At 57.6% G+C, this 13,557-nt stretch overlaps 2 protein-coding genes across 2 annotated transcripts; one reads left to right on the top strand and one right to left on the bottom strand.

The window, feature by feature from the left end:
- Nucleotides 1-2,220: 2,220 nt before the first annotated feature.
- On the top strand, nt 2,221-4,685 carry BESB_026380 (uncharacterized protein; the record flags this gene model as incomplete). The annotated part of the gene is made up of 4 exons (XM_029361318.1): nt 2,221-2,482; nt 2,763-2,855; nt 3,377-3,418; nt 4,501-4,685. The coding sequence occupies 4 exons, from the start codon at nt 2,221-2,223 to the stop codon at nt 4,683-4,685; spliced, it is 582 nt and encodes a 193-aa protein (XP_029215673.1).
- An 860-nt stretch (nt 4,686-5,545) lies between these two features.
- Nucleotides 5,546-11,473, bottom strand: BESB_026370 (uncharacterized protein; the record flags this gene model as incomplete). Its single annotated transcript, XM_029361317.1, has 10 exons — nt 5,546-5,806; nt 6,073-6,170; nt 6,712-6,725; nt 6,996-7,122; nt 7,572-7,602; nt 7,788-7,873; nt 8,275-8,480; nt 8,780-8,906; nt 9,223-9,610; nt 10,289-11,473. 10 exons carry the CDS (start codon nt 11,471-11,473, stop codon nt 5,546-5,548), a joined length of 2,523 nt encoding a protein of 840 aa, XP_029215672.1.
- Between the last annotated feature and the right edge of the window lie 2,084 nt (nt 11,474-13,557).

Below are 13,557 nucleotides of genomic sequence, written 5' to 3'. Positions count from 1 at the left end.
CTACAGCCCACTCTGGAAAAGTCGTGTTGAGACGAGGCAATGCTGAGCTCAGAATGGCTTCTGGATGCCATGGAGGGCGACGGCGCGTCGTCTGCTGCTACGGCGCCTTGCTTCTTCATCGCTCGGTTCACTGACAGCTGTGTCGCCCCCGGTCCCGCCGCCGAGAGAGGGGCGAAATATTTTGGCTTGGCTGCCGTCAAGCGAGAAAGCATTTTGTTTTTTCCGATGCTCGCAAGCTTTTCTGGGACTGTAACCTATAATGGAGGTTAAAGGAAACCCCGGCAACTCGGGGCAAGAAATGCTGTACCCCATGTCGACCCGCGACCCAAGCCGCGAGAACGTCTCCCCGGTGCCTCCACCGACAGCGCTTAAGTCTCACGCGCCAACACGTTGCTTGGCGGCTACTCGCCTGTTGTTTTCTGCTTCCATGGAGCTTCAGTTCCTCATAGGCAAACCACAGCTAGACGCTTCTCAAGCGTGGGATATAGTCACCAGCTGGTGCTAAGCCGCATATCATGGACTCGGCGCGATGCGCCCACAAGCGCGGCTCTCGCTCATCCAGTAGTGGATACACATTCGAGGCGAGCGCACCAAGGGAGCGGTAAGCTGCCCCACTAAACGCTGGTCGTTCTGGGAGGCGTGCAAGAAATTGTGGTCGCGAGCACGATGTAGAGCCGCGTACGGGTTTTAGCGGCACTGCCACACACAATGAACGCGTTGCGCCGGGGCGGGCTGGGCAACCGTGGCTGCCTTGAACCGTTGCTGCTGCGCTAGTCACACACGTTTGCACGATTTTCCCGAGCGCAGAGAAAATGGAGCGTACAACGTGTGTGTTACGGGCTTAGACTGCTGATCTGACCCTAATTTTACCTGCTTTTGGTGTAGTATCGCAGACACTATCTATGTATGCTGCTCGATCTGTCTTCGGTCGTAACCCAGGGAAGACGAACATCAACGCGACCGTCGTGTATGGTTGCTCAAAACTGGCTCCAGTGTGCTAGTTGCCTCAGCTCCGAGCAGAGGACGCGCAGAAATGGCACGCGAGTTCTAGGCCCGGCCTTCGTCAACCTCAACACAGAGGCGTCTTCCCCAGCTTGCTGTAGCTTTCGACGACGCGCTGAACCGCCAGCGTGGCGCCGGGTCTCATGGGTGTTGAGTGGATCCCACCCTTCAACAGATGGAGCAGTAGGCAGACTGGAGTAGCGTCTTGTAATTGTTTGCCATGTTCTCGACGGTGTTTTCGTGTATTTCGTTTCCGCCCGGAGGCATGCCTCGATCTGCGCCAGGCGGGAGGCCTCGCCCCCCTGACCCTCTCGCAGCTCGGGCGCGCTAGTCGGTCGGATCGAGCGCTTGCATGCGGAGCTTCAAAATGACAGCTCACGCATGTGTTGAAATATCTTCTGCACCCCCCGGAACTCGGTTCTTGCCCAAAGGCAGTCCTCGCACTTACCTGTACCTTTGGATTTTTCCTGAGGCGCTCTGCCGGCTACTGTCGTTCGTGCGCACCGCTAGGTGCGGGAGTGTCGTCCGCTGCTGATGGCTGCTGCCCCTTCGCTTGGGTGACCAAGCTGGAGGCCTTGCAGCAAATCGGCAGAGGGAAGCCCTTTATTTTTTAACTCCTTATCTCTCATCTGGCAGTCGTAAAAGACAGCTGATGTGGCTGATACGCTCGGCGATGCCCGAGTTCTGCTCCACGAGTCTGAGAAGACAAGCGGCCTCGTGCCTGCGGACGATGGGACTTGTGTGCCGAAGTCGTACAGCATTGGGCGGCCGTAGCCAGCAGCTCTCATCCCTTTATTCATGGGGCATCGAGCCGCGGTAGAGTCCGCTCGTGTTTGTGGTCGTATGTGTGGAAGGCATTTATGAAGCTGGATCGCTAGGTGTCTAAAGCTCGGCGCCTCAAGCAGACTCTTACAACGTAGACATTCCCCTAGGAGTTCGATCTGCCGTCGGCTGTATGTTTCCGCACTTTTCTGGCTGAGTTCTTCAAAGCGACACTGGGACCCCCGTCAATTCCTTTGGGTTCCATGCTTGCGGGCGAACAAGTCAGGCCCCCACACTACGTAAACTTCGTCAATTTTCCGGATTGTCTGCTAAGCACGCTTTCACGGCATTCTTTGGGCAACAAACTGGCGAGACACGCCATGAACGTTGACTCAGTCACGAGTCTGAGGAAATTTGGACTGCAACCTGTTTTTTATAATTGAATCAAATATTTTAATGACTCAACAGCGCCAAACAGGCGAAGCCGCGGAGGCAGCGGGAACCACCACCCTGGCGGGCGGGTTCACTGCGGACCGCGACTCTCAAGCATCCGCCCCAAGCCTCGATACTCATGAAAATGAAAGCGTTGGACCTCACATCGACGTTGGGCTCGCACCAGATTCTTTTGGTGCCCACAGCTTGGCGCTGATACGCGCCGCGGGGTCTGGCAGTATCGCAGCTGCCGTCTCCAGCACTGTCTACATGCTACTCAAACGAAGTGAGCTCATGGGATTTCTTCTGACTGTTCCACCGAGTGATCCCTGACTTGAGAGCTTTACGTCTCCAGCGTAAAGCGAGCATTTCTGTGCGCACTTCATCTGCGTTGCGCTTCAATAGTAGTTGTGAGCGAGGCCGCTGTACCCTCTGCGAGGTGTTTGGTTTCTCCGAATGTCACGGTTCACGGCAGAATTACTACAGTCTACACTGGAGTTTGTTTTCTCGTGGGCCTCGAAGATGACTGCGCTCTCTGTTTGTTTCAATCCTTCGCTGCGTGTCAGGGCCTCCACTCTACGGATGGAGGTGGCATGTCGCCGCTGCGAGCACTGGAACGGCGTTCGGCTGGTGGTATACCCGATGGAAACAACGGATCCGTGAGCAGGGCCTGGTGAGCGGTTTTCCAGTTTTGGATTTGTTGCGGGTACCATCGGGCTGACTTTACAGTGCATGATTTTCTGCGACGTGGCGTCAGCCGCTGAATACACTCGGTCGTGGCTGGTCCACTACTGCCTTTGAGGACCTGTGGCCTCTATGCCACCGCTGTCCTGCATCACTGCCTCATCGGTTCTTTCTTGGATTAACCCAGATGTCTGAGGCAGCAAAACAGGGCCTGTGGCAGTTGAACGCGACAGGGGTGCCTCTCTGCTCTCTACGGATATGACTTATTTTCTAGGACAGTGCATTCGTGCGCGCTGAATTGCCCGTTTTTGTGAATTCTCACGTTACGAGGCCGGTTGAGTGAGACATGTGCGATGACTTCTGCCAAGTGTCATACGACGTGTAGCTGCTCGGCACAAACCTCTGGGCGTTTTTGAATATCGAGTGGAGGGTGACTCAGCATCTGTGGAATCGGAGCGTCGACTGCATGCCTGTCTGGGATTTTGCGGACACTCAGGCGCGGTTGCGGAGAACGGCCATCAGCGGCACGGCATTCATGGTGAGTTTGCGGTATCGCTAGTTTGTACTCAGCTACAGAGTTCCGATTTTTCCGGTCACCGTAGCCTTGCCGTGGAGAGACAGGCGTTTGCGTCATACAGGTGACGCTTCGCAGGCTCCACCGTGGACCTCCGCGGAGATCAGCCCGTTGTACACCGGCGCAGCAGCCAGTCACGCACACACGTGCTTCAAACAGTCAAAAACTCCTTTATGTGGGGCCTTACGATTCCATGCATCACTCTGGGCTTAGCTCCTGATATCATGGCATCAGCTAGAGAAGTGTGCTCCGTGGAGCTTTTTTGTGGCGGGGCGTTTTGACTGCTACACCCGCGTTGGTGGTGACAGCTACAAACGAAAGGGGGCGCTGGGGTGGGTGGTTCATGCACGGCGGCGCGCCCAGCTTCCCCTGTCATTTGGAGTCTGCCTATTGTCAGACGAAACAAACATTTGTACACGCATCCGTCCTTTCGTAGCGTTGCTATGCGTAGACTGCGCATACATGCCCTCCGTAGGCCATGGACAGTCTCGCGCCTCCCATTTTGCCTGACGCATATACGGAAGCTGGCGAACGAGCTGCTGACGAGTTATTCAGGCAAAATCGCCTCCCAGCGAAGACGAAGGCAAGCCCAGAGGCAGGTTGAGCCCAGGACCCCAGCTGCGCGGCGTCCGCGCGACTCAGTACCAGTTCGAGGCCTGCAGGTTGTGTATGCTTTTGAAGATTACGTCTCCTGCGAGGCAAGGGGTATTTGCCGCCACATGATGTTGTGGAGGCCTTTTAGAGATTTTCTCTAAGCGGCGGTCACCGCAAGTTTCGACAAGGCCTCAATCGGAGGCTTGTTCTGTGCAGAGCGCCGTCCCCAAGGAGGGGCGGGGAGGCTCAAGGAGGAGAGTTCAACATACATCAGAGACCCCGCTCTGGACGTGCGGGTGAACTATTGAAGTTCGTAGTCTGCGAAACTGCACACCTGGAGTCGGATGACCGCCTTTCTTCGGTCTGACCTTGTGCTACATTGCTACGGATGCGTCCACGCGACACAAAATCATTTATGCGTTTTGTTAGGCGTTGGCACTGTCCCCAAGTAGGGCGGTCGCCGAGTGTCGCACACCCCGTTTTGAAAAAGGCGAGTTGCAGCACGGTGGCTTCGATTACGTTGGACCCGGGTGGATCCCCGTATCGAAGTCATGCCCAGGATGGACGCGGACTCGACGAGCCGCTGAAGCGTCTCGGCCTTGACGTCCTGCTGCTCGTCGGAAAATTGGAAAGCTAGTCGCTCTCAGACTTCTACGCTGCACGACTTGTCCCCGGTGGACACCTCGCGCGTCACACACACGTAGGAAACCATGCCGTGAAAATTGGAACCACACAGTTTTGTACTACACGAAAAAATATACATTCCCCTCCCGGACACACACCTCCCAGGGCTCGGGGAGCCGCAGTCCCTGCGCCATCTCCCACCGTAGTCGACCCATCCCATCACACAAGTGATTCACACAGTCCGCAGCTTCAGTTGAATGCAACAAAATGCGCAACCGCTAAGAAGAGGAATAGAGACTCAAGAATTCCCGGAAGTAAGCAGACAGGCTCATTTGATCGAGCAAAAGCGGTATGTCGAATGTCGACGCGGGAAAGAGGCGGCACTTAAACGGGCATCGGAATACGCCGTGCGACCGCCAGGCATGCCACAGGAAACGGAGAGTTTCGCTTGCAAGTGGGTCATGGTTTGACAATCATGTCACTTGTGAAACGGTACTGCACGCTGAAAGTAATCACGGCAATCACGTGGGGAACCGATATAAGATTTCGTTCCGTCTCCGCTGTAGAATTCAACACTCCAACTAACGCACGGTGACGAAAGACTTCTTCGCTTGAAGCCATTGGAAGAGACTGCCCTTTGAATCACTGGGCGACGCTCCCGATATGCGCGCATCCCGGACTCCTCATCCGACATACAGATTCGGATGCAGGCGACCCCGGGCAGTCGCCACTACGGCTGGAGCAGACGCTTCACACACACTACACACGGTGAAGCCTTCGTTCTGCACCCTGGCGCGTGAAGTGTTTTTCCCTGAATCAGTCATGGAGCTTGCCTTCACCCTCGACCACAGACGGACTTCAGTGTTGCTTCGGCTAATGCACGCCGGCATCAAGCTCCACGACTCCGCCTGCTATTCTTTCCTCCTCGACGCCTCTCCGGAGGCGCTTCTCGTCCTCCAGTAAGCCACACTCGCAACGCAGCTGAGTGCAATGGGTCAGGCGCCCCTTTCCTGGCGGTCGTCGAATGAGGCACAGGCCGACGTTGACGCACTGCGTTGGGCCCTGTCCACCCTGTTGGGCGCACTCTGTCCACGTGCCATCCAATAGCACCCCTCCAACGGTCGCCACCCACTTCTGCACATCGCATGTCAATCGCACGCTGCTCGCTGGAGGCGCTTATAGACGTAACCCAGCTGCGGCTGCCAGAACTCCTCGTCTGGAAGATACCAGGCATGGCCGCAACCCTCATATCCGCATGCGTCTGCTCGCGACTGAATGCTCTGCACAATCTTGGCGACACTGGCCGTTATGGTGTGGTCGATCTCATCGGGATGCCCCCAAGGACCAGCGCTTTATTGAGATGGAACTCCGCAGTCCAACGGCCCGCGCGGCGTCGGTACCATGCCATACAGATCGACTGGGGAGCCATCGACTCCCAGTGCAGCAGCGAGCGACATCATTTGTGCTGTGGACGCGTCCACCCTGCTCTCTTTAGAGCCTGACCGCATACGAATCCACAGTGAAAGGTAGGACGACGCACGCCGGGTCACCGACCCGCGGGGCCCTCTTGGTTCACAACTGTGTTTACGAAAAGCGAAGCGCGATTCGATGGTGATATGCACTGGCTCCAGCCTTGCGCAGTAATGTGCGAAGGCTAGAGACCAAAATCTTCCCCACGTGCTGTACACTGCCACGCAGACTGTAATGTCACAGTGACTGCCAAAACGCAATCCGTCAAAAAAGCCACGCGATGAGCAGCGTGGTTTCATTGGTCCCTTTGGTACCCTTGCAGAGAAGTCGCTGCCAAAAAAAAAACTGTTATGCATATGCGGCCGGCACAGCTCTCGAAAGAGCTCGCCGTCTCCAAAGACTCCCTCAGATTTCAGCGCCACCGCAGCGGCCAAACGAGAGGAGCTGAATGTAGCAAAGGCAAACGAGCGCCAGCATTTTCGTCGTCGCCTTCGCTTCGTCGGAAAATAGTATCCTGAGGCCAAAAACACAGACGTCCTCACACTCAGCGGCGTCCAAACGGTCCATACCTGAGGTGACGAAGCTGCCGAGGACCTTATGGAATCACACAAGTAGATAATCCTTTGAAAAAGGAGCCGCGGCACAAACAGTTTGTACCCCCCCTCCCCACCCCCCTTCTACCCCCTCCCCCCCCCCCCCCCCCCCCCCCCCCCCCCCCCCCCCCCCCCCCCCCCCCCCGCTCTCACAAACGCTACAAGCCGACGGTTGCTCCGCGCACTCCTCTATACCTTTATGTCACGGAAGACTGGTCTGGAGGGTCGGGTGCACCATGAGTGAGGTTTCGAGTCCTTACGTGGCATCTCGCCCGGCGATTGATTTGCACTCGTCCAAGAAAAGCGTCACCTCTGCCATCGCTTGACTCTTGCTGGCCCCGTAGGCCACCCACTCCTGGGGCAAGAGCCGCTCTTTGTTGCCCTTCCCTGGTAAACGCCACACAAAGCACGCACCTTCGCAGCCCCCTGGATGAACCCTTTTCTGCGCATTAATGAGGAACCCGCGCGGCTGTCCATTTGGACTGGTATGCCGCGAGCGCTGCCGGAAGGCGTTATTGCATCCGTCGCAACGTACGTGGCAGCCATGCTGCCCCCCAAAAGAGGGCCGCCCCACGACCGCGCCCATTGCCCCCCCCTCGCCCCCCCCCCCCCCCCCCCCCCCCCCCCCCCCCCCGCCGCCCTTCTGCCCCTGCTAGCCGTTCACTCCGGAAACCTACACCCGCCTTCCGGTCGGACTGTCTAAATTCGTGTCCCCCGCTTCACATCCACGAGAAACTATTTTGTTTTCTCTCCTGCATCGGGATAGGCACCAAAACCGGTTGGGCCGCATCGCCCTCGGGCGTTCTTTCAGACGCATCTAACTCAGAAACACTTACTATGTCGCACGAGGTCGAACAGTTTGTGGCGCTGCAGAGTAACAAGACATCAGGCACTCGAAACCTATTCTCTGGCAGCCATGACGGGCACCTAGATAAGCACTACGGCTCCAGGAAGGCGCTGAACTCCCTCAAAGAACACGGAGTCCATACGCAGTGTAACAGAAGGCGAGCACAGCAGCTGTCAGCTGAAACGAGAGCTGCAATAGGACCTACCTGCGCATCTCGGACGCGCAGAACGGTGAAGGGCGAACGCGACATCGTGATATAGCCGAGGACCTTCCTTTTCGTCGTCTTTGACTCTGCAAAATGAGACCGCATATATGTGATGCCATTCATTAAACCGCTCTGCCCTCTCTGTATTAACTCTTAAATATAGTAATTATACAGTTTTTAAGGCAGTAGATAAACGACAATGAGCACACGCCCATATCGGGCCGCTCATGTGCCCACGAACTCGAGAGGAATGAACTGATCCAGCTTAGATACGGCGCCGGCGGCCGCTGCGCACCGGCGACCCCCCTTCTTCCTTCAGTCAGCTGCATGTCGATGGATCGCCGATTTCGCGTGTGTGGTGGCGTACGTGACCGCAAAGCCGCCAGAGGTGCTGAGCCGGCAGGGCTCTAAAGACTGGCGCGCTGTAGGAATTCAAGCGGGCTGCTCCCTAAACTCACGTCGGGTGAGCCGCATTTCCCCCCCTTACCTCGGCAGTGCACGAGCTCCTTCACAGTAACGGGAGGTCGAGACACATACGACAACAGCGAGTGGCCGCAGGGCCGGTCTGCGCGAATGACTGTGAAGGCTTCTGTCGACTTGGGGTCTGTCACGTTCAGCACGTCATGTTGAATTGACGGATTAGGCAAATAGAGCGACATATGCCAGCCGGCAGGCAGGTGGGAAGCTCGAGGCCTGCAAGAAGAGAATGCGAAACGCATCATAGCCCTCAACCATTGGCCGCCCGCTCCCGGCTCTTACTCGCAGGCGGCGCGGGCGCCTCCACGCCAGCGGCCTCTTGACAGTGTCTCCACTTTTCTGGCGTGTTCGCAGGCATGCACCTTGGAACGCGCGGACAACAGTGGCTGCGGCCAGCGCATGAGAGGCGTCCAACGCATCAGCCTATCGTCGGCACTCAAGAGGCCGCGGCCATAATGGAAGCACAAGTTTCACGCCTGCCAGCAGTGTGAATGTGCTGCACACGATTAACTCACTCGGTGGTATGCGTGACGACAAAGAAGAGCCTTTTCTCAATCTTGTTGTGCACTGAGAACGCCGCCGAGTCAAGCTGGTTTGGCAGCTGATATTTGTAGTGCTTCTGGAGCGACAGAAACTGAATGCCTGCAGGCGCGGGCAGCGGCAAAGGAGGTACCCCGAATTCCAGGAAGGCGCTGCGCTCTCAGTTCCTATTTGCCGCCGGCGCTCAGTCTCATCGCGTCGGTCGCTTGGACACACTCAAAGAAGATTCTGGACGATGCCGTCTGAGGAGACCTTCTCAGTGTGCCTCACCATCCTTGCCAAGGCGGCGAGCGTTGTGGGGCCGACGGGCCCCAACTGCATCACGCGGTGTCGGCTGGTGGCGTAGTCTGTCACTTTCTGCGGTGCCTCGAGCCGCGAGTTTCTGCAACGCCTCCACAACGCAGCGGTGTTTACTCACCTTCAACAGACGCCCTCCAGTCGGTCATTTGCTTCCAGCGGGCGAGCTCCCTCCTGTTGTGACAGGAACGGCAGAGGGCAGCATGTCGACGAGCGCGGTTCGCATCGTTTAGCGCGGACCGACAGCTCCAACAGTGGCGAAGGCGGAGGCACCCGCCGTCGACGCACTCAAACGAAACCTGACTCCTGGCTTTTTCCCAGCACGACGACGACCCAGCACCAACCGTGTGTCGACGGCCTGGCGGCGTAGGCTTGCTTGATTCTGATCCGTCCAGCCAGGACGAAGGCTTGCTGCGAGAGGAAATCGCCTGAAGCGCTCCGCTCTGAGCCTGCTGCATGGCGGCAACGACAGGGGAGTCTCCGCAGCTTCGCGGAAGATCTGGACCCTCCTGTATGTCAACGATAGAGACACGGCAAGAGAGAGGCGCATCAGCTCTATGCCAAACACACGCCCTGTTGGCGAGCTGGCTGTCACCCGCCAGCAACCTAGTGCAAAGATTGCCTGGCTTCGGACGTGATTTGCTCAGTGCTGCGAGCGGTTGAGTACGTGAGGAAACAGGACGACAACGGCTAAGTAAACACAACAGCTGTCTGCTGAGTGACCGTCGCGGATGCTGCCATCTGATACAGCACCTTTCGGGATGTGCCTCACTCTTTTACAACATAGGCCGCCCAGAGCCGCTCCTCCGCAGCCCGGCCTCCTCCGGGATTCCCGCCAGCACGACAGCAGGAGCCCTACTTCAAATATATCTCTTGTCCTTTTACGCGTTTCGCTGCACAACTGTCTCCATGCACCTTCTGCATACAGCCATTCTGCGCATCCTTTCGAACTATTTGCATGGGGCCTCTAGAGAAGAGACAAGGCGCTACGCGTTCTGCGGCATGGCGGGCGTCCCCTGCCCTGCTGACCACGATGCTCCCAGCTGAAACATGTCATTGATCGTGTTCGCCTGCTGCTGAGGGGCGTCTCATCGGTCTGCGCTCTTCAGCATGTTTACCTGAGAGAGCGGCCGACAAGGTAATGACGTAGATCTACATATCGCGATATTCCCGAGTTCGCGCCATACGATCCCCTTCTCATTGGAAGATGCCTCGTCTTCCCGGTCGCTCTGAGTTGCGCGCAGATGGCACAGCGAGGTTTGCCGGTGACACCGTCCCGGCTGGCGGCTGAGGCACAGCTCCTCTTGAACGTCGCCCGCAGTTTCGTGCTTCGACGTGGAGCGAAAGCCGCTGCGTTCTTCGGGCTTTTCTGCCAGTGTCTTCTGTTCGCCGCGCAGGACGGAAGCGGTTCCTGCCGTCCGGGCGCCGAGACCGTCGCCACCAGGTGGCGTCGCTGACGGCCCTCCATGAGCGCCGTTCCCTGACACAAGCCCCTCGCGTTCAGCTGGTTGCTTCGGGGCGGCGATGGGGAAAGAACTCTTCTCTCCTCGCTCCCATGTCGTTTGTTCGAGATCTGAGAAGTTGTTCTGCACAGGGGATTGAGAATCTGAAGCTGCGAAGAAACTGCTAGTCGTCCCGGTCGCGACTGGGGGGAGCTCCGGCTGTCGCCGAGATTCCTCGTTGGACGGTTGGCCGCCCGCCGATGAGTCACAGCACGGCGCGCCCGCGCTCCTTCCGCTGGCCATCGCTTTGGAGCAGCTGGAAGAGTGCGGGGACGCAGGCTCGCAGTGCGTGCCCGCAGCGGTTTCAAGTTCTCTGCAGGGCCTTGGCGAAATTAAGAGGCGCCAACGGCTGTCGCGCCACGACGATGCAGCTGCAAGGCCTTCGATTCCGAAAGGGAGCTCCTCCACCGCGACGGCGTCCTCTCGCTCGTCGCTTGCGGACTTGTCCGGGGGCGCGTGTGTCCCTTTGGCAAAAGCAGCAATCAGCTTTCTGGCCCCAGAGGGAGGGGGGCGACTGCGCCTTCGAGAAAGGCAACTGCTCGTGCTGGCGCGAGTTGCTTGCGAACAGCAGTCTGAAGGAACACGCTGAAGGAGTGCCGACCCTTCCTGTATACACGAGCCGCAGTGGAGGGTCCGCTCTACGTCACCTGGTAGTCTCGACTCAGCCCTATGAGAGACGACATCAACTCGGCGAATCTCGCCATTCGGTCGGTGCCTGGATTGTTCCGCGTCTTCACTCGCGTCGCGGACGCCGCTCCGCATCACACGAAGCTCGCTCACCCGGCCTGACCTTCCAGCTGCCCACCTCTCACGCCCCTCACAGAAAGCGGAAAAGGCGCCGACGTTCCGCCTCCCGGGCGTTGCCGGCATACGCATTCCGCGTTGGAGTCTTAGTCTGCAAAACCGGTTCGGCGCCAACCGCTGGCAAGCCTCACGCGAACGTGCGGCGGCCCCCGATGCGGAAACACAAGAGAGAATCTGCTGCAGACGCGCCTGTTGGCACACTAGCCTGTGCTCGGGCTGCGCGTCTTGGCGGAAACACCGGCTGCGCGTTGATGAACTGAGCAAACAGCTTTGGCACCGCGATCAATCACGACGGTAGTTTTGATACAGAATTGAAATTGCCCGAGGATCCTCCCTTGTGTGTGCAGAGTCCGCGCCCGACCTCAGTGGGCTCCTGTGCTTTGAGGTCGAGAAACGAACCCTACAGAAGCGGTGAATACGATCAACCAGCGATACGCATGTCCACGAGGGCGTCCATCGCACGTGTACTGCTTGGGCGCCTAGTTTGCGCAGGACAGTCTAGCGGAATCTCTGTCCGCGCACCGTGCCGCACCAAGGACTGAAACACCAGGTTTCGCTTCATTTGACATAAAATGAATATGCGCGACGGTTGGAACGCCGACCACCAGCGAGGCTTACGCACACGCGACCCCCGTTTGATCGTTGCGCAGCGGCGGAAGCAACCGCTGCTGGACTCGACGGGCTTCTGGAATAGTCCAGGGCTCCACGCGCATCCAGAGCCCGGTTTGACGTGAACACCTTCACCTACTCACTACTGGTGAGAGCGCCAGATTTGCTAGTGTAGAGCGGAACCGGGGCGCGAAGTAGCCTCCGAAACGACGGAAAAATCACATTCTCTCTTTCACGGTTCGCATTGAGCCAAAGAATAACAGCATCCGTGATCAGGAGCAATGTTGCACTACACTGGGTACACTTTCTCATCGATGCAATGACGTCCCTGCGGCGAGCAGCAGTCATTGCGACCGCCACGCCCGCAGCTCAACTGGCTGTGAACCAGTTGGCAAGCGCCACACGCCCTGAAATACAGTGGACAGAACATGAAGAGTATCAGGCACCTACACGGCGGTTGAAGAGCTGCTTTCTGAAACAGGTGATGCACAGAAGGAAGCGACGCGAACGAGGGAAAGCATACGCAACAACTGAGAGGAGATCCGCATCCGCCGCTGGAGGGTCCGCACCACTGTTCACCGTGTGCCAAGCGGTTATAAAACTGGTCCGCGCGACAATGACCGAGGCCAGCAGCGCTGAAAACGGGACGATTCGCGGCGCACAAACACAGCAGTTCTTGAGGTGGACTCCTCACTTTTTGTGGAAAAAAGTCGGAAAAACTGAGGATGGCGTATTTGTCATAGTGAAAACCCCAGCCAGTAAAACTCCAGGCTACACCGCCGCTGTCTACGGTAGGAGGGACATGGAGAAGGGACGGCACTGCATATTGGACGCAGTAGAGTCGACACCAGCATCGGAAGCCCTAGCTGGTCACCCCATCGACGAATGTCAGTATCTCTACCAAATAAAACCATGCATGGGTGACACACCACATACAAAACAAACTCCTGCATCACCTTTCGGCGTCCCTGTAGAGCGACCCCCATCTCGTTTGATGACACTGCCACGTTAGCGTCCACTTTACCACGCGCACCGGCGCCCCCCCCCAGCAGGCGAGTTCGTACCTGCGGGTTCGCGGCGGCCCGTCATGTCGTGCATGCAAACCTGGTGATAACTAGAGAACGCAAAGCGAGCGTTGGGACGGTAGCCCGTCCGCAGGTGGAGAAATCACCTGCCACAAGTCAAAACCCCGCGATTTGCCTGCTTGCCACGCAGCTCAGGCGGTTGCGCCGACGGAGCCAAAAAGCTTTCGTGTCAGACATGGAAATGGTCACTCCAACTGTCTGAGGCGCCCCCCTGGCAAGAACTCAAACGAAAGACTACAAAGCGCCAATCAAGACAAAAGGAGCTGTCCGCCGGATCTGCCAAATTTACTCTGAAACGCCCAAAATTTCAGGCTGTTGAGGCAGGAAAGCGCTTGTCACCGACTCATCCACGTGGTCCAAGCTATCTATGGCTGCGAGAAGCCCAGCCCTCCGGGCTGCAGACAAGACGCCCTGCTGCAACGGAAGGTGCCCAGCCCCCCATGGCGTAACACGGTA

Source organism: Besnoitia besnoiti, assembly GCF_002563875.1.
Source record: "Besnoitia besnoiti strain Bb-Ger1 chromosome Unknown contig00014, whole genome shotgun sequence".
NCBI lineage: Eukaryota > Apicomplexa > Conoidasida > Eucoccidiorida > Sarcocystidae > Besnoitia > Besnoitia besnoiti.
Note: the sequence above shows the minus strand (reverse complement) of the source record. Positions and strands in the feature narration are given on the sequence as shown.